A 19,002-nucleotide genomic window follows, 5' to 3' on the forward strand; every position below is an offset into this window, starting at 1 on the left:
TCAGTAGACAATTCTGATCTCTCTGAACTTCCAAAAGTTCAACTAGCATCTACATTTCTTAAGAAGATGGCTAGTATAGTGGAGACATTTCAAAATTTTATCTATAATGCTTAATAGCCCCAGTTAGACCTGAACTCATTACTGTGTAAATCAATAATAGAAAGATTTTCAGAGAACACAAATTAATTTAAGAATTTAGTTAATAGCCTCCCCTTTTTTTTTTCTTTTTTTTTTTTTTTCGGACTGGTAACATCAATGGGGCAGATTCATGTATGTAATCACAGAGGAGAAAAAACGTAGCTTACCCATTCTGCAACCACATCATGTACTTTTAACGTAGCATCAGAGTTGGAACTAAAGACAACTATAGATATCCTGTAGAATAGCCCACCTGTTCATTAGAAAGGTATTATAATGTTAGAAATTGAGCAAATTACCCGTCATAATAATGAGACTTTAGTTTCATGATGAATAGAAAGATTGGGCTGAAACCAACATACAAGGACACGTCAAGCTCTAGATGGCATTCTAAAATTTTGGAGTGAACAAGCCCTGTGGGCTTGGGCTCATTCCCATTAGACCTGTCGAATTAGACAGGAATTTCCTGCCCCCCTCTCCCCCCATTTTTTGAGACACATGAAATGTGATATGGAAACTCACAAATGCATGTATAAATAGTATTTTGCATATGCCTTTAATGTGGTGTGTAAAAGATGATGAAAGTGTAAGGAATTTACGAAATTATAATTACAGTAGTCTGCAACACAATAAATTTTGCTCCCAGTCATATTATTATAATCCAGAATTCAACCACTGCAGATTACACTTAAAGAGAGCAGATAAAGCTCATCAACTAGAAACCACAAGACAACTGACAGCAGAATTAGGTGGGAGAAGGAATACCCCATTCTTGTTTTCACAACGCAGTCATTGCTCTCAGGCCTAGTGATGGCCAGATAGTAGAACTCACATTAGCTTTAGAAAACTGGCAACTGAACAAACCATCTTTCAGTCACAAAATGTGTAACACTTGGCTTGGGGCAATTTTATATTCAGTAAAATGGTTTTGAAATGGCACAGGGTAAATATAAATTCCCTTTAAGCTCAGGAGTTGGTAAGCAGCATTAGAAGATTACAGGTCTAATAAGTAACATCAAATATTCTCTGTTAAAAGCCTATACTTTTCACAAGTCAAATTAAGTCCTTGGAAGTAGAAAATTGGACTTTGGGCAAGTTGAAAACACTTGCAAGATTTGGATCTCATTTATATGCATATATCTCTGTATATATATATATATTCAATTTTATATGTATAATGTAATTTTCATATGTGCTATACCAATACACACATACAGAAAGTGTGCATTATATATTTCATATATAGTCATATATATAATTATAACCTTATTTATATAATGATGCATATGGAAAAAATCACCTTAATATAGGAATATGCAAAGTATGTCTAAAATCAAATACAGTAACTATAAACTAGTCAAGAGCCTCAAGATCTCCACCAGATGGTTACCCAAAGCATGTTTTAATGAGGCAAAGAAAGAACAAGAACAAAGAACTAATCTACATTTTGAAACACTCTCAGGAGACTGCAGTGGCAGATAGTGAAAACCAGAAATGATTTCTCACACTCCAAATTAAACAGTGGAAATCCCATCCCAAAATGGTGAATGAAAAAAATATTTTTATGGGCAGAAAATTGATGAAAAGTAGCCAAAGATAATTTGAAAAAAGAACCTGGAAAAACAATCTTCCCACACCCACCATTAACTTCAAAATTACAATGATCAATGAAATTCCAGGCTTGCTGTTGGTTTGGTTTTTTTTTTTGTTCTGTTAGGCAAACTAAAGTTGTTTTTTGAAAGTTAAATCCTCAAAAATATATGAATACACTTAGTTAAAAACAATCATACAATCTCAATAAAATGGCATAAAAATATTAAATATATGGCAACCTAATACATTATCCTCACAGTCTCATGACAGCTGTTTTAGAGATGCACACAAAAATTAGAAATCAAATGTTAATGACATTTACTATCACTAAGATGTTACTAATTCCCTTCTACTGTAATTAAACTACTGTTGCAAAATCATTTTATATGCTAAATGGATCTATACCTAAAGGATGAAAGCCAGCTACTTCTACCAACTGTATATATAACAGATAAGATAATCTGGATTTTTTTCTATAGCTAACTTAATGGCGTGACATACTGTAGTTGACCTCAGGTCGACACAGGCAGCCCAGCTCAGTGATGGAGTAACACAAACAAGACAAAAAGACTGCAGAAGAGCTAGTAAGTTGATTCAGTGGTGGATAAGGAGTGGTATTTTGGCTTGTCTCAGAGGGTAAATTGGCCAAGGAATGAACATGTGCTGAAACTGGAAACTGATGGTACATTACAGAAGAAACTGGCATTTGGGATGGCATGACAGAGTGATGGATTGCTGCTGCAGGTGTCATCAGAGTGCCCTGAAAGATAGTGTCTTTTTGCTGAATAACAACTCCACTGTATGAAGACGGCAAAGGTATTGCATCACCCATGACTGCAGTTCTTGATGCCTTCAAAACAGAAGAGAGATTTGCAAAACGTCCATAATCAGCATTTTCAAAATCCAAGACATGAGTACTAAAAGTATTCAGAGAAGACATTCCTTCTCTGGGCTTGCTGAAGGATATGTACACCTCCCCTTCTGAATCCCATTCAGAAAGCTTCAATATATTTGTTGATGTCAGAACAGAATTCCTTATGTCTTCATTATCACCAGTGCTTTCTTGTTCTACTGCCCATAGAGAGTATCTCAGACTGTCCCCTTGATTTTCAATGGAGTTTTGTCCTATAACAGTTAGATGATTTCTTGGTACTACAGTTGCTGGCAAGCTTAACTCTGGTATGTCCCACTGAGTAACCAGGCTTGGAGAAATTGTATCAAGACGGTTCTGAAAACTCTGTGAGACTGGAGGTGTGGAGTAAGGTTCACTGACTCTGAATTATGAGCCTGAATGAAGAAGGTGCCTTAATTCCAAAGACCAAGTCACTGGAAGGAAGTCAGAACTCATCAAAGTGATGTTTTTTAAAAGAATATCTGCATCTATTTGAACTTTACTTCTTGCTTTATCAATAGCATTTGCTACAGCATCATTTTCTGAACGACTTTGAGGCTGCAGTGATTCATGTGTTCTTGTATGGTTTACCAAACTCTTAACTCGTGTATTTATCAAGAAAGGAGCTTGGCTATACCTTGAAGACTGGGTTCCTGAATGCATTGGAAGGACAGAAACAAGCTGCTGCCTTTTGTTTAGGAAGGTCATGTTGGTTTGATCACTTACTAGGTCAGTTCTAATTTGCATGTGTAAACTATCAAATATAATTAATTTCTCTGTGGAGTTTTCAAGTATCTTATCAAAGGGACTTAAGGGACTTACCTGTACTTCTAGAGAGGGTTGTCGCAAAGGTGCTTCCAAGGAGGGCAAAGGAAAATCAAAATAAAATTCACTGTTGGAAGACATGGTTATGTTTGCAAAGTTCATTGTCGAGTACAACTGTGATATTGTCCTGCCATTACTTTCTGAAATTCTCTTTGAGAGGCCTGGAATAAATGAACTAAAGATTTGTGTTTCCAAAGCTGATGCATGACTAGAGAATTTCATTTCTTCAGCCCTGTGACCTAATAATCTAATGGCAGATGTTTGTTCAGAGATACTGCCAGATTTATCAGGTGAACTAATGGATGATAATCTTTCTGTTGGGGAAGAAAGCAGTTTATTAAATAAGAGCCACCTATTTTCTGATGGCTCCCCAGAAAACACTTGAGATTCTTCTTTCAAATAGTAGGAAACAGTCCAGAAACTTGCTGTTAAAGAAGGAGAAATATCTAGATATTCTGTTGGAAAATCCAAGTAACCTGAGCCCCCAGAGCTGCCAACTCTATTCCTGTTCTCTGCCTCTAATTTGGAAAATGCATCCAAATTGTTCTCCACTATTCCATACCTGAGGATGTCACTTGGATTTTGAAAATATACTGTATGTTTTAAATAATGAGACCAGTAATTGCTATTGGAAATAAACATGCTGTCACTTTCCATATATATGGCAGTCAACAATGGTTGATAAACAGGCAGGTTTGTTACAACATCCTTAAATGCTGAACTTGTCCAGCCTGCTCCTAGCAGAAGTGCTGAGGATGGTGGTAGTTCTCTACTGTGTCCTAGGAATGAATTTGTCAGTTGGATATCAGGCATAAATTTTGTGTATCTTGTTTTCATGTTTTGAAAAAAAATATTTGGGTTTGCATGTGGAGTCGCCATAGAAGTTAAATTTGTAATGCCTCCTAAGTGATGTTCCTTAACGTGTGTAGATTTTCTAAACTCAAATTCACTATTTGCTTCTAATGCAGAAAAAGTTTCCCTATCAGCATTGCCTTCTATCATTTCCAGGTAAAAGTTTTCAGGTGAGGAGTCTAGCAAATCTAGCTTACTTTTTTGGAATGATGGTTTCTGCTCTGCAACTGATATAGATAAGCTAGAAAAAGAATGTCGGTCTTCAATGTCAGAGGTGATATAATGATGAAATAAGGTCTCATTCCACCAACTCGCAGGATCCAAGATGTTGCTTATATGCTTGAAATCGGTTGTGCTGCTGTTGGAGGATGAAATCCACAGAGTTTCTTTTTTGTGTTCATAAGCAGTGCTGCTGCTGCTAACAGGAGAGTGGAACACTGACTCAGAGTCAGAATGATCCAGCCCATCTGCCAAAGTCTGTGCTAGCTCTGCATTAGGACTTCTGCTTTGACGAAGAGGAATTGCTGCATTCACAGAAGGCTCTGTAACAGCATCTGATGCATCAGAAGTGCCATGAAATGAACTTCTAGAATAATTCAAAATATTTTCATTTGGTGACTGATTCATCGCAGTATTATCTAGGTTGATTTTTTCTGTAAAAGCAGCCAAGGTATCATTGCCAGTGTCCTCAGAAGTGGCTGATGTGGACATAGTTAGAAGAAAAAAGTTGTAGATAGTTTTTCTCTCTGGGTTCTCATCTGCTGAGTTTTTACTGAAATGGAGAGGCCTTCGTTTCACTGGCCAAATAATCGGGGTTGAGATAATTCCTATGGTTTTGACCCCTTCTATCTTAGACTCTTGGTGCCTCTGTGGTCGTATACGGGAGGATTCAGGTGAATTTCTCTTCATTCTGAAGATAACTGTAGCAGGAAGTCTGAATTCCTGCAGGTCTGTGTGTAGTAAGCCACATAGTTAAAGGATTAAAGAAAATATATGCAACTTAACTGTCTGTTCTTGGCCTAAAAATCAACTTACCAAGACTGAAAAATTACTCCAGACAGCTGAGTGAAAGTTTAATTTGCTTCTACTGTAAACAAATTTGGGTTATTTTTCTTAGTCTTTCTACTTTCTCTTGGGAGTTTCAAAGCCAAAGAAAGGATTTAATTGTCCAGTTTTTATTCATGCTAACATTAAGAAGGCTTATCCTCTGTAGTTACAAAAATCAGTTAAATGCTTACAGCGAACATAAAGTGAATGGCTCCACAAAAGAAAAATGCAGTATTTAGAAGAAATTTTCAATATCTGCTTCTTACTTCTACAGTTTAATAGGTCTGGACAGGCTGAATGCAGATAAATTATTTCACATTGTCTACTGTACTGCCTGATTGCCAATGTACAACAAATGATCTTCCAAGAATCTCCAGGAATTTTAAAACCTACAGTAACAACTGATGCATTTGGGGATAAAACCAAAATCAAACCAGGCCAAAAAAAAAAAAACAAACCAAAAAAAACCAGCCCAAAATGGAAACAAACCACAAAACCCCCCACGTATTCTAATTTATTTCTGTGGAGCACACTGAAAAAAATAAATCTTAAAAAAAAAAATAATAATCTTTAAGCCTCAGATAAAAATTGCAGAAATCTACATCTGTGTTGTTAATGTTTAACAACTACCTTTAACAAACTAATAAATATTTTAGCTGTGCCTCATAAAATGATGCTCAGTCTCTAGGAGACAGTGATATCACAGAATTTGAGAAAACCCCAAAAGAAATCCCAGCTTTTTTTCCTGTGCTAATAATAGGTTCATTTACTACCTTATTTTTTCCCTTAATCTTTCTAAATGAAAAGTAAATGATATCTGATACTGTCAACATTTTCCCTAGTAAAGTCTAATCCAGCTCTTCTTGAAGTCAGTGGAAAGATTCCTGTTGACTCAGTGGAGGTGGCTTTGCTCCATAGGAATGATTCCACTTAGCTCCTGCAACTGACTAGTGAGGAACAGACAATCTCAGCATACTACCACCCTGGCTGCATAAGCAGGAGCTACACAATGACTCATAACCTGTAGCCTTAAAACATTTCAATAGCATGATTCTTTACAGACCCTCTTTAAAAATCCCTCTCCCTTCCCTCATTCTTTGCATGGGTAAATACAATGGGTGACACATTCATACAAGTGTCAGGTAAACATGATACAAATAAACACAAGAGTTTGGTTCTGTTGCCATTTACACCATTCTTACATGGTTCAGTGAAGTTACTCCTGATTTATTTCAGTGTAAATGAGATCAAAACTGAGGCATGACCCTTGACATTATGATACTATGAAAAACACACCTTAAAATACAATAATTTTGCTCTAGACACAGTACAAGGAAAAATGTAACACAGGATTTCTTACCATTGTTTGGCTTATCGTTTCTATTAGTATCGGGCATGTTAGTGGTGACAGTGGGTGGTGTAGGAGTAGTAGCATTTACAGTAGCTGGTAATAAAGATGAGAGAGAGGTGAACTTGAATGAAATATGAATGTTAATACGGTAAGACAAAATGGGAACAACACATGACAATGTAAAATGAAAACATCTACACACAATGCCATATTTTAAAATAAACTTTTTTTTTTTCCCTGCAGAAAGTGATAAATGGATATGATCTGAGGTCCCAGTCCTGCAATCTTCACTTTCACTGTTTTGCAAGTGTAAGATTTGCAAGATCAGTCCTGCTGCTATTATAAACTCAAAATCCTCTTAAAAGAGCTTCAGATCCAAACGGCTGCGCAAAGACCAGAAAACAGATCTAAGATGCATGAATACAGAATATTTCTTGTGAAAAGAGTAACTGTCCCTGCTCAGGGCCTGAAGACGACAAACAAATTTGAAACTAAACCACCCAAGTAAGGATCCAGTTATCACCATTGAAATCATTCACTAAAGAGAACTGAAATCACATTTGGTATAATTGAAATGGACTATATATTTTGAAAGCTTCATGTAGGATCTTGGCTGTATTATTCCCACTGACATTAACAGGAGTCACCCCACACAACCCTGGGAAATATTTCCCAGGAGAACCAGCTAGAACACTTCTCAAAATCAAACTGCAAATTTCCCCCTGGTAGTGGACTGGGAAGATAAACACGCTAAAGGAATTCAAAGATCATACCACTACATTTTCAAATAACAGTTTGGAAAATAATTTCATTTTTTCTAGAAACTCCCAAGGAATGCAAATCCACTCACTGACAGGTTTCTTTTTCCCTGAAAACTCTTTTTAAAATCTGAAGGTTAGTGCAGTATAATCTCAGCGTTACATTGCTTTTGCAGATTTGACCAAGAACCAACCTGAAAAGGTTAAAAATGTATTTTAGGCAAGAGATTCTGATTTTTTGTGTGGTTGTTTTAGCTAACCTTTTGAGTCTGAAAGTCATAAACTCAGGTCTCAGCTTAGGGAGCAGGTTCATGCTCAGGTTTCAGTGAAACAAGAAGCTTAGGGCAAGAGAAGGAAGAGTTGGACATTCCAGTAAACAGGTTCTAACTGGGAATGTGAATATATAAAGTGACACCCTATAATATAAAAAAACTCTTCTTCCATGAAACTTCAGGGCTGTATTGTCTGAGAAACAAGTTATAAGGGTTCTTCCTGACTGTATCTTCCAGCCAACACCATTAAAGGAGTTATGTTCCAATGAATGAAAATATTTGTTAAGCATAATGGAGAAAATGGCTCTTTCATCAGACTATAGCTGACACAATCTGGCATCTGCAAACTTTGTTACTGGTGCAATTGCACAACACACAACAAACAAACAAAAAAGGAATCCAAACTGGCCTCTCAGTTTAAAATAAATCTGCATTGCTGACAGAAATAGACATTTTTTTATGATTTTCGTAATTATGACAATAACAATGATGGTGATGATGATGGTAAATCTGATCTGTCACTTCCAAAGTGACAAACACAGAACACGAGTGACACTTTAGCAAATGCTTTTCAGAAGAAAAAGAAGAGTATTACCTTAGTGAAAGGACTCAGTCTTTACTGAAGATGTGATGGTCTAAGAAGTTAAGAGAGGCAAGTTTGAAAAGTAGCATCTTTTACTAGAGGCAACATCTTCTACTAAACAAGTTAATAAAGCTGAAAAAAAGGACGAGGCTTTTAGAAAAGCAGGCTTGCTTTGCTGAAAGTGTGCCCATCTCTGCAGTCATATTGGATGACCTAATGTCCTTTCACACCGTCCCATTTTGATAGAGGAAAATGCCTTGAGCTCTTCCAGGAGAATACAAGAAATTTTTTATATGGTGGCTATATTACCTTTTACATATAAAAAGACCAATATTGATAATTGTTGCTGTCACATTTACCTAAGGTATTCAGGTAGCATTATTTAGATCACACTGTGCTTTGTTAATGTGACACCTGAAAATTACTGTTTGAAATCTGATTATGGACATTACTGCATTTCACTTTCCCTGTGGAGACCAGTACAACACGCTCCAAGAACATGATAAATTAACCTCAGGAAAATATGGGAGTACACTGAAGACTGACATAGATCTCTTACTGACTTCCTAAGGAAAGTGCATCTTCCGTACTGTTAAGCTCAAACTGATTTACCTCTAAATGTCAGTTTGAAAGACTCCTGAGACTTCCTCCTCTCCTTTTATATTTTATTCTCTGCTATATCCTTCCTTCACCATTCAGCCTGAAAAGGATTACAGAGCTAGACATTATTTTTGGTGCATCTGCTGCTGTGACTGAAGTTTAACGTAGCATGACACCTCATTAGCAGGTCTGTGTTCATGAAGGTATCGTGGAAATGAGCTGACCTTGGTCATGTTGAGCGTTTTTATACAACTTTCCCCTCTAAGCAGAGCAGAAGGAATTAACTGTCTCTGCATGTTCAACGATTCAATTGGCATGGAAATCTCCAGACTTCGCCTATTCTTTGCATTCAACTGAGCTGATCTTAAAACCACGTAATATATCCTTATATGTGTAATTTTTACACTACTAAACCATCCCTAAGCACTGTATAAAGTGTTTCATTAACTAATAGCTGCTGGAATTTGCAGTTTGATGTTAGATTTTCACCTGCTAATCTCAAAAGTACTTAGCCTCAAAATAGTTTATTGGAAAAAAATGAATAGTCAGATCCTTTATTTACATCTGCTTATTTTTTTTGTTTGTTTACAGATGTACCCACTTCTTATCCTAGTTAATACTTTACTATCAAAATGTGCAGGAGGAAAAGAGATGGAGAAAGAAAAGAAAGCAGTCAATTAATTCAGTTTTGATATAATGGAGACTATCTGGAATATGTATTATCAACAGAGTGATCACATTTTTTCCACATATTGTACATACAGGACACCCACACACTTGATGAGACTAAAGAATTCCTTTCCTTGCTATTATTTATTGCAGTTCACCCTTTTAGAAATAATAATAAAAAAGGAATAAAAAAAGAACAACCAAGGAAAATAAAGATTTCACAAAGACGAAACTGTGAAAATAACCGGGGCTTCTTACCTTGGCAAAGGCTTCCCAGGTTCGCACAACTGGTTGGTTCAATTGTAGAAGAGGGAATTAGGTATGAGCCTTTAGGAAAAGGAAGCAAAATAGTTAGAAAGGTCTGGCTACTGGGCATAAAACTATCATGTCTCAAAATACATTACACTTCGCAGTGACACAGTCCTCTTCCTAATTTCTCTCAGTGGCAAAACTGATACTGCCATTTGCCTGCAAGATTTATGTGTTTGCATTTTCTGTTGCAGCTGAGGGATCCATGAAAACCCGCTGACTTGCAAGTTACAGTGACTTATGTATCCTCCACTGGTTTTCCTAGTTTTCGCTAAATAACATAACATTAAATGAATGCAGCCTGCGTGTACTCTGTGAAATGGCTTTAAGCAGAGGGGTCAGTATGGCCACAGGATTTATGCAATCCCAGTGAGTAATAATATGTGCCTCAGAGAAGCAACCACACTCTGCTGCTGTAGCACAGGTTACCCACCTCCCACCTCTGAGTAATTTGCCTGTGACAGACACCAACCAGATAAAAGGTGATTAAACTTGTTCCTCTGCCCAGGGTGTGGTTGTGATTAATATTCTGGTATGCAGGATTTATAGGCAGATAATGTTACAAGTCTGTATCTCCACTGAATTATTCATAACATGTACACACTTTCATGATCTGAAGACAAAAATAGGGCATATAAGAACAGCTACAAAGAACTGGTGAAGCCGCATTAATCACACTTTGTGTATCCCAGCATTTCAGCTGCAGATAGAGCAGCTTTTGCACACTGCACTGAAAATAATGGGGCCATAGAGGATGGCATAATATGAACCTACTGGGAGAGTTTGCCCTTTCGGCTTTTGCTTTACCACTTCAAGTTTATATGGGCTCAATGAGCTTCTCTCATGAAACATTGTATCCTTCCATAAAATTAAAGAGCCACCACCCACCAGCTCGTAAAGATAGCTAGGAAAGTATTTCCTGTGATGCAAGAGCAGATAAAGCATGCGGCCTCAACACAGAAATCATGTCAGGACACAGATACCATTACATGTAAAAACATTAAAAACACGTGATCCTCAACAAATATAAAAGCTTGGGCTTTTTTTGTGGGTTTTTGTTTTTGTTTTAATGGATTAAGAGATTCAGACAAAGTAATTTCCTTGGTACACTTTCCATGCACTCCAGGAAGGATGCTCTAAGTAGGTGCAGTACCACCTGTGTGAGAATTATTTTCTCCAAAAAGTGTATTTGCTAGTATTAAACAGTCAATATCAAAACCTCCTGTAACTTATCTCCTTTTGGTTCTGTATAATGGAAAAATCACCTGAAAGTTGGCTTGGAAAATCTGTGGACCTCTGTATTTTCTTCAGTGAGTAGTTAAAAACTATTTTACTTAGTGAAACTGAAAAAAAATACAATCCAACTTTGCAAAACACTTAAGTCAGAAGATTGTTGTATTAGTTCTGCATTGCAAGGTTTTGGTAGCTGAGGGTCTACAGAGGTGGCTTCTGTAAGAAGCTACTAGAAGCTTCCCCTGTGTCTGGTAGAGCCCATGCCATCCAGCTACAAGACATACCCATCGCTGGCCAAGGCCAAGCCCACCAGTGACAGTGGTAGCACCTCTGAGATAGCATAGTTAAGAAGGGGGGAAAAATAACTGCAGAACTGCAGCCAGAGAGAGGAGTGAGAACATGTGAGAGCAACAGCTCTGCAGACACCAAGGTTAGCGCAGAAGGAGGGGAGGAAGTGCTTCAGGCGATGGAGCAGAGATTCCCCTGCAGCCTGTGGTGCAGACCATGGTGGCTGTCCCCCATGAAGCCTATGGGGGTCCACAGTGGAGTAGATATCCACCTGCCCATGATGGTAATTGCTGAGTGATCTCTCCCTGTCCTTATCTTGACCCATGAGCCTTTTGTTGTATTTTCTCTCTCCTGTCCAGCTGAGGAGGGGAGTGACAGAGCAGCTCTGGTGGGCACCTGTCATACAAACAGCATTAACCCACCACAACCGTATAAAGAGAAATGTTTTCAGTAAATATATTTATGAATCCAAGTAGCATGGTCAGTAATGTGAACAGAAGATATGGACTTGTATTATGGAAACTTTGTCTAAAGTATCTCACTCTAAATGTCTGAAACTCAGACATCTGTATCTGCTTGTCATGCTATACTTTCTTTATAGTCAGCGGAGAGGAACTCCTACAGCAACAAACTTCTCACTTAACTGAAACATCTTCTCCAGTATGAGATGCATTGACCTTTGGAACAGTCTTTTTCTTTCCATTATTCATTAACAGCACTGAGGACAATTAGCTCAGCCAGAAACATCATTCAGCTGCCTAAGGAGGACAGATCCTACCCTGAATTAAATCTGAGAGCAAAATTAAGAATTCCTCTGGCTTTGAGGAGTGAAGGACTCATATGAAGTGCACATGAAGCAAGTGCAATTGCAGGCACGGTCAGACATGGGGCCACATTACCCTTAACTGAGTAGATCATATCCTGCGATAGATGTAGCCAGTGCAGGCTCCAAAATTAGTATCAGAAGTTGATTAAACGCTCCTCAGTTTGCCTGCACTGAGCTCTGAACTGTTGGTGGTACACTGCTATCGTTACTTAGGCTACTTGTTTTAAAAGTAGTCTGGATACCCAGGCTGTGTACATATACCTTTAAATGCAAGCTGTCTGAAGGTACTGCAATAAAAACAGAATTCCATCAAGTCTTACAGAAACACCCCACCATGATTGCACAGCTGTGAAAACATTAGTCTAAGGAATAAAGTAGGAGAAGGTAAAACTAAGAAAAGATTATCTGGAACAATTTGCCAGTGTTTTTATGCTCCGTAAATCTACTTGTAAAATCTTTGTTTAAAAAAACATGAAAATAATACCCCTTGAAAAATGTAAGCACTGTTCAGGCACAGATATGCTGAGATCATTGCTAAATGCGTGGCTTAGGTTTTTTTAAGCTACATGCCACTTCTTGCGGAAGCACTGGAGCTGTGCAGAAACCTCTTTTCTGCCTAAATCCTTCCATTGCCGGTAAATGAAGCCTAATCAGTTAGATTCATCTCCCTACTGTCAGTGGTTTATTCATGGGTGATAGCTTGACTCATCAACTCTCCTGTTGGAGGCTGGTTTTACAATGATGGCTTTTATTCAAGAAGATGAAGGGAAGAAAATTCTAACAATTCCATGTCTGAGATCAGTAACCATGTTTGAAATGGCACTGCACTCAGTATTTTCTTTTACAAAATCTCTGGGTCAGGAAAGACTGAGGGCGATATAGCATCTTCAAAAGAAAAAGACTGACTAATTAATTAGCTTTCTCATAGGCCTACAGGAAGTAACAATGATTACATATAAATATATTTGAAATGGCTTGTATAGAAACCTGAGCCCAACCTATGAATACTAATGCACATTTTCTAAACTAATAACCTGCTGTAAGGAACCACTGAACAATGACATCCCAAGGAATAAAGCTGTGGAATGAAAATAAATGTACTGTTTCTATGAGAACAGCTGTGGTATTACATTTGTGTCACAGAACTGTACAGCTTCTAACAGAAAGAAGGGCAAAGACCCATACTCCAGTCAAGACCACAACATTCACATAGGTCTTGGCAGGCTGCTTAGTGAAAGTGTTGCGGTAATCTTCATGGTACAAAGGTGTAAGAGAAGTAAGAATGTCTGGGAAGTTATTCTCAGTCAGATCTGGAAAAGCAACTTTGGTTGGTTTGTTTTTTTTTGTCCAAAAGGCCTTCACCAGTCATGGTCACTGTTTAGATCAGCCTTTTCTTTGTTCTGGTAGAGGGGTGAAGACACCTAGTTGCTTGTGTTTTCATAAAGGTGTTGCTTCAATTTTTTTAGCAGAGGCATGCTGAGAACTGTCCCAGTGAGTCTAACTGTGAAGGAGTACCTCACACTGGTTTGAGTGAACTAAAGCAAACAAGACGTTTTCTTAGCCACCTTAATCCCTCACGAGCTATTAGATACAGAAACTAGCACACCTTAACGATACCAGCTTCTGTTTCAAGCTAAGGATTCTCAGAGCGCTGACAGCTGCTCTGTCAGGAGGTGCTTACACTGACACTATCTAAACTATGTTTAAACTAACGAGGAGTAAGGTGTCAAAGGGACAAGGTGGCAGAACTGGAGAGGACATTACATATGAAGAGACCCTACATGGTTCAGAAAGAACCAATATTTGTAAATGCTTAGTTTGACTTTTCTGGGTGTTTTTTGTTTGGTTGGTTGCTTTTTTTTCACAAATGCCAGGAATGCATTTGCTATAATAGGAGGGCTCAAACTCTTTTAAGAGCTGATTTTCACAAGCATACATGTGTGTATAGGCTACTGCTGCCAGGATTTTTCCCTATGCATTTTATAATTATCTAAATATCTCTAAAGTTGTTACTAAGCAAAAAAGAAGAAAAAGCACTGGTCCAAAGTGACAAAGATTTTTCAGTTTTTGATGTTCCAATAGAAAACTGTCAATCACCTGTAATAACATATACATATGTAAGAATGACACCTGGACAATTATGAGACTCACAGAATGGTTAGGGTTGGAAAAGACCTTAAGATCATCTAGCTCCAATCCCCCTGCCATGGGCAGGAACAACTCACACTAAACCATGTCACCCAAGGCTCTGTCCAAGCTGGCCTTGATCACTGCTAATGACAGAGCATTTATCACTTCTTTGGGCAACTTGTTCCAGTGCCTCACCATCCTCACAGTAAAGAATTTCTTCCTTTTACCTAACCTAAACCTTCTGTGTTTGAGTTGGAAACACATTGCCTCTTGTCCTATCACTGTATAAGGTCCCCAGGCTGAACAGCCCCAACTCTCTCAGCCTCTCTTCATACGGGAGGTGCTCCAGCCCCCTGATCATCCCTGTGGCCCTCTGGACTTGCTCCAACAGCTCCATGTTCTCATGCTGAGGACACCAGAACTGCACACAGTACTCCAAGTGAGATCATGAGAGCAGAGTAAAGGCGCAGGATCACCCTGCTGGTCACGCTCCTTTTGATGCAGCCCAGGATACGGTTAGTGTTATCTGAGCATCTGAGGCATGAAATGAGAAGAGGCTGGACAATGTACTGAAATTTATCTTCTGGAGTAATCTACAGGAAGAAAGTCCTTCAGTAATTACCAGTTAAAAGAAGGACTGATAATATGTCACCAGGAAGATAAAACACAATGATTTTGATCTAAAACTCTTCCTGTCTGCCTCCTCTAATTTAATGTTTTCTCATACTCTTCTGTCTCATATGGATTGTTGTTTTGTCACTGTTCTTGCTGGCTCTGCACACACAGCACAAGGCTAGCAAGTGCTCCTTCTGGCTAATCAAAGGGCCAAGGGGCAGGCACAAAACCATTTCCTAAATGGTTAGTTAACACACATTTTTTTCTCCAGATATCGCTGTAATCTTACTTAAGGCTAGCACGTACTTGCCTGTTATCCCCATTTCATATGAGTAGAAGGCCAGGAAACAAATTGTTCAGAAAAAACTTTGATATGCAGATTATTTCAAGCAGCAACTCAACATACTCAGGGGCTTGTTCTTTTCCTTTAGGGAATCAAATCTACACCCTTTCAAAGCATCTGCATATGGCAAGAGTTGAGCTGAAGTCTAATAAAGGTAAGAGCTAGCAGTATTCCTTTCACAGGAACTCTTTATTTTCCATACTGGTATATGATATGTTCAGCACAATGCACATGTGTGGGGGGAAAATAAGCAAAAAAAGATTTGGCAAGGCATACTCACCACAACTCAAATTGTTTTCTGCTTTCAGTGCTGAAGTTGGAATACTCCAGAATTCATTTTCCCAGTCTACAATGTTTCCTTTCACATCACAGCTGAGGTTGGCCAGTGTTTGTGCATTCATGGTGAAATTCCAGAGGCGGAAGTTGTAAATGTCTCCATTTAGAGAGCTCACTTCATTGCTGTTAGAGCCCAGCACCAGCCTGCCGTTTCCAGGGATAACTTTGCCAAAGATACCTGGACAGTACACTATATGATAGGTGCTTTTGGCATATATACCTATGCTGCCTGAGAAGCTATCCCCTACGACACAGAGCTGTTGAAAAGTTCCCGTGAAAAACTCTGCATTTCGGGGCAATGCATTCTCAAGGATGCACTGCGTGCCTGAGATGGACAGAAAATGGCCTTTTGTGGTCTTCCCAAAGCTGAAAAATTCTTTTGACAATGCATCGGTGTATGAGAAAACCTTCCAGTCATCATTGTCATCATTGCTGCCCTTGGTTGCTTCGAAGCACAGCGTAAACTGGCTGAGCTCTGGCACTGAGACAGTCTCTGCCACATACACAGCATCAACATCAGGAACCTGAGGAATGATGACTTTCTGATTCCTCAGAGACACGGCAACTAGAACCAAGAGCAGATAAATAAATAAAAAAAAAAAATAAAAATCATCATATAAAGGCAGACTGGCAGCAGAAGCTAAAGTTACATTCATTAAAATCAAACATTCACCAGGTGTTTTTATCACTGTAATATACCAATAGCACCTACAAAGAGGAATTTGGCTTGGGAATGCACTCAAGAGAAAATGTACAATTCCTTTTCAGTAACATAGACAATGCTGTTAACAGCCTCTCAAGATGCTTTAACAGCAATATTAGGACATATTACCTACTAACTTCTAACTCTGCCTCAGCTCACTTTATAAAAATTACTACTCGTTCATCCAGTAAGTATGCAGTAGGCAATGGAATAAACAAGTTACTTGAAAAACACAGTATGACTTCCTTTAAGTTATATTATTTTAACTTGTCTGCATGACTGCATTACACCAGTGAAGTTCACATCTTGCTTCTTTTAAATACTGCAACAGAAGTAAGCCCCCATTAAATTCCTTGGCAAACTGAAGCTTTTTGTTCTTGAATCCAGCTAAAGGGTTTCTGCAATGCATTAGGCATCTTCTCAGCAGCCTTCTGGTTGAATACTGAAACCATGAATATTTATATCCAAGCTGTTCACCATTTGTTAATATTTGTGTCATCAATTTTGGATTTTGCACAAGTATCTAGAAATGGCTAGTCCTCCTGCAAATGCTCACTGCAGTAAGGGCAGACTGCAGCAGCCTTTGGTTTCACTTGTGGTTCCACAGTTTTGTGACAGACAACATCGCCAGCAAGTATCTGCTACTTCTTTTACACAATTTCACAGTCTATATGCTGGAAGTGAAACTGGTTTTTGCTATACCTGAAACAGTAAATGTCACAGCTATTAATCCCTAGTCCCTTCTGGGATTTTTAAGAGATGCCACAACACATACATTAATTACTGTTCCCTTCTCAGAATTAAATAAAAGCCTTTCAATATGGGAGAGTGAGACATGTAAAGAAAGGGTGACTGTAACGCTACGCTCAGCAAAAAAGACAGACACATAGGATATAAGGATTCTGCGTAGTCTGTGGTATTGCAATTTCCCTTTGCCAGCAGCTTGCAAAGTCTCTGAGCTCCAAACTGCCATATTTGGATACACACAAGGACATAATTTGACAAATATATAGTAAAATAACATCGTGCATTATCTGCCAACCCAGCAAATAGAGAATGGGAGGGAAGAGAGAAAAATACTGGCCTTTATAATGACTGGATTTACTTCATAATTTTTTTTTTTTCCTTCCCAAGGGCAAAAGTATGTTGTAACAATTTTATAGATAGAAAATGCATTCAACTCTCCACTGAAAACAGGGGCTTTTTTTTCATGGGTTTATTATACTGAAAGCTTCTTTACATAATATGGGAAGTGTTCCAGAAGAAGTATAAGGATTCCAGGCTTAAAAAAGAAGAAAGAAACCTCATTCATATGAATGCTGTCCTGCCTGTGTTAGGATGGTAAGCAGAGTTATGAACCACCTGGTCACATTTAAACAGTACAGAAAGAGAAATAAACAGGGAAGACATTGCTCCAGCACTGAAGAAGTCTACCCAACTTCACTGTACTCGGATCCAACAGATTTAACCACTGGCACCTTCCCTGTAGAGTGAAAGAAGAAAACTAACAACTGTTTTGTCCCTGTGGAGAAAACAGAATCGTGCCATCAACATAAAGCAGAGATTTCCTTCCTGATTACAGCCGCACAGCCAGTCATCATACTGATGAATTTCAGATGTTTGTATTGGAGAAGCTGGTTATTCTCCAAGGAAGAATATACATATATATTCTTAGAATATTTATTCAAGTGTTTAGACTACTTCCAGAATGATGTTAAACTGTTTCTGTTAGGAAGATAGCGGGATTACAATGAACAGGGGTATTTTTGGACACACTGCTACTTACTTGTGAAGAACGTACAAAAACCTTGGCAGCTCAAAAGCAGCAGAATTGACCAGCAACAGGCAGCTCACTGCTCTGAGATCCACATCTGCTTTTATGGGAGCACTGGGACAACATGAAGCCTGCCTCTGCTGCTTTTTAGTGCCCCCAGCTTACGTGCAGCTCACTGTCTCACATCTCGTATGCCCCTTTACATAAACAAGCCAGGAGTCTCTAGAAAGTATTTTATAATCCCTTGCAGGAAAAACTGCTTTCCTGACAATTGGTGGGCTTTTCACCATGGTTCAGTGCTTAAGTGGTGGCTTCTGCTGTTCCTAACTTCACCGCTTTCATCTGCCCTTTCACTGTTGCTGGAAGAAATGCACTACCTTTAATGAGATCTGCAAGTGTCTACGTATCAAATACCTGTTTGAGAATTTTTTGTTACTATTTCACTGAACTGTGTTTTTAATCTGGGCTACTGCAGTACTACTGAACTCTATGCTAATTTCACTTAACATTGTCTCAAGCATTTCTAACAGCAAGGAAGCTAACACAGGTCTGTTGGCTAGCCTTCCTCTCATTTAAGTGACTGAGTTCTACTCACCAGTTAACTTATGCAGTTAAGAATTACTAGAAAATTATTTAACATGCCAGCTATTCAGCTGCTGTAAATTGACATAGCCATCCTAAGACTAGCAAAGCTGCATTCATTTACTGCGGCTAAGGATATGGCCCGTCCATCTACTTTTGGTGTGTTGCAGAAGGTGACAACAGGAAAGGCAGCATTTGTGTGGGTGGCCAACTTGTTATGAATAACAGGACATGCTCTGTGAAACTCAGCTTGAAACTGCTCTTACATAAAACCAAGGAGCCA

At 38.5% G+C, this 19,002-nt stretch overlaps 1 protein-coding gene across 7 annotated transcripts in view; it reads right to left on the reverse strand.

The window, feature by feature from the left end:
* Positions 1-19,002, reverse strand: part of ADGRG6 (adhesion G protein-coupled receptor G6) — a 110,745-nt gene that overhangs the window by 43,219 nt on the left and 48,524 nt on the right. For 6 of the 7 annotated variants that reach the window (XM_057407099.1, XM_057407142.1, XM_057407117.1 and 3 more), the window contains 4 exons: positions 15,605-16,225; positions 9,839-9,907; positions 6,708-6,791; positions 306-391 (listed from right to left, as the gene is read on the reverse strand). In XM_057407099.1, the coding sequence (XP_057263082.1) occupies positions 306-391; positions 6,708-6,791; positions 9,839-9,907; positions 15,605-16,225 (860 nt within the window). The remainder of the gene's footprint in view (positions 1-305; positions 392-6,707; positions 6,792-9,838; positions 9,908-15,604; positions 16,226-19,002) is intronic. The other variant, XM_057407128.1, reaches the window with a different exon arrangement.

This window comes from Pezoporus wallicus, unplaced genomic scaffold, assembly GCF_028554395.1.
Source record: "Pezoporus wallicus isolate ANWC-B61680 ecotype Strahan unplaced genomic scaffold, APGP_CSIRO_Pwel_v1 contig_3817, whole genome shotgun sequence".
NCBI classification, from domain to species: Eukaryota; Metazoa; Chordata; class Aves; order Psittaciformes; family Psittacidae; genus Pezoporus; species Pezoporus wallicus.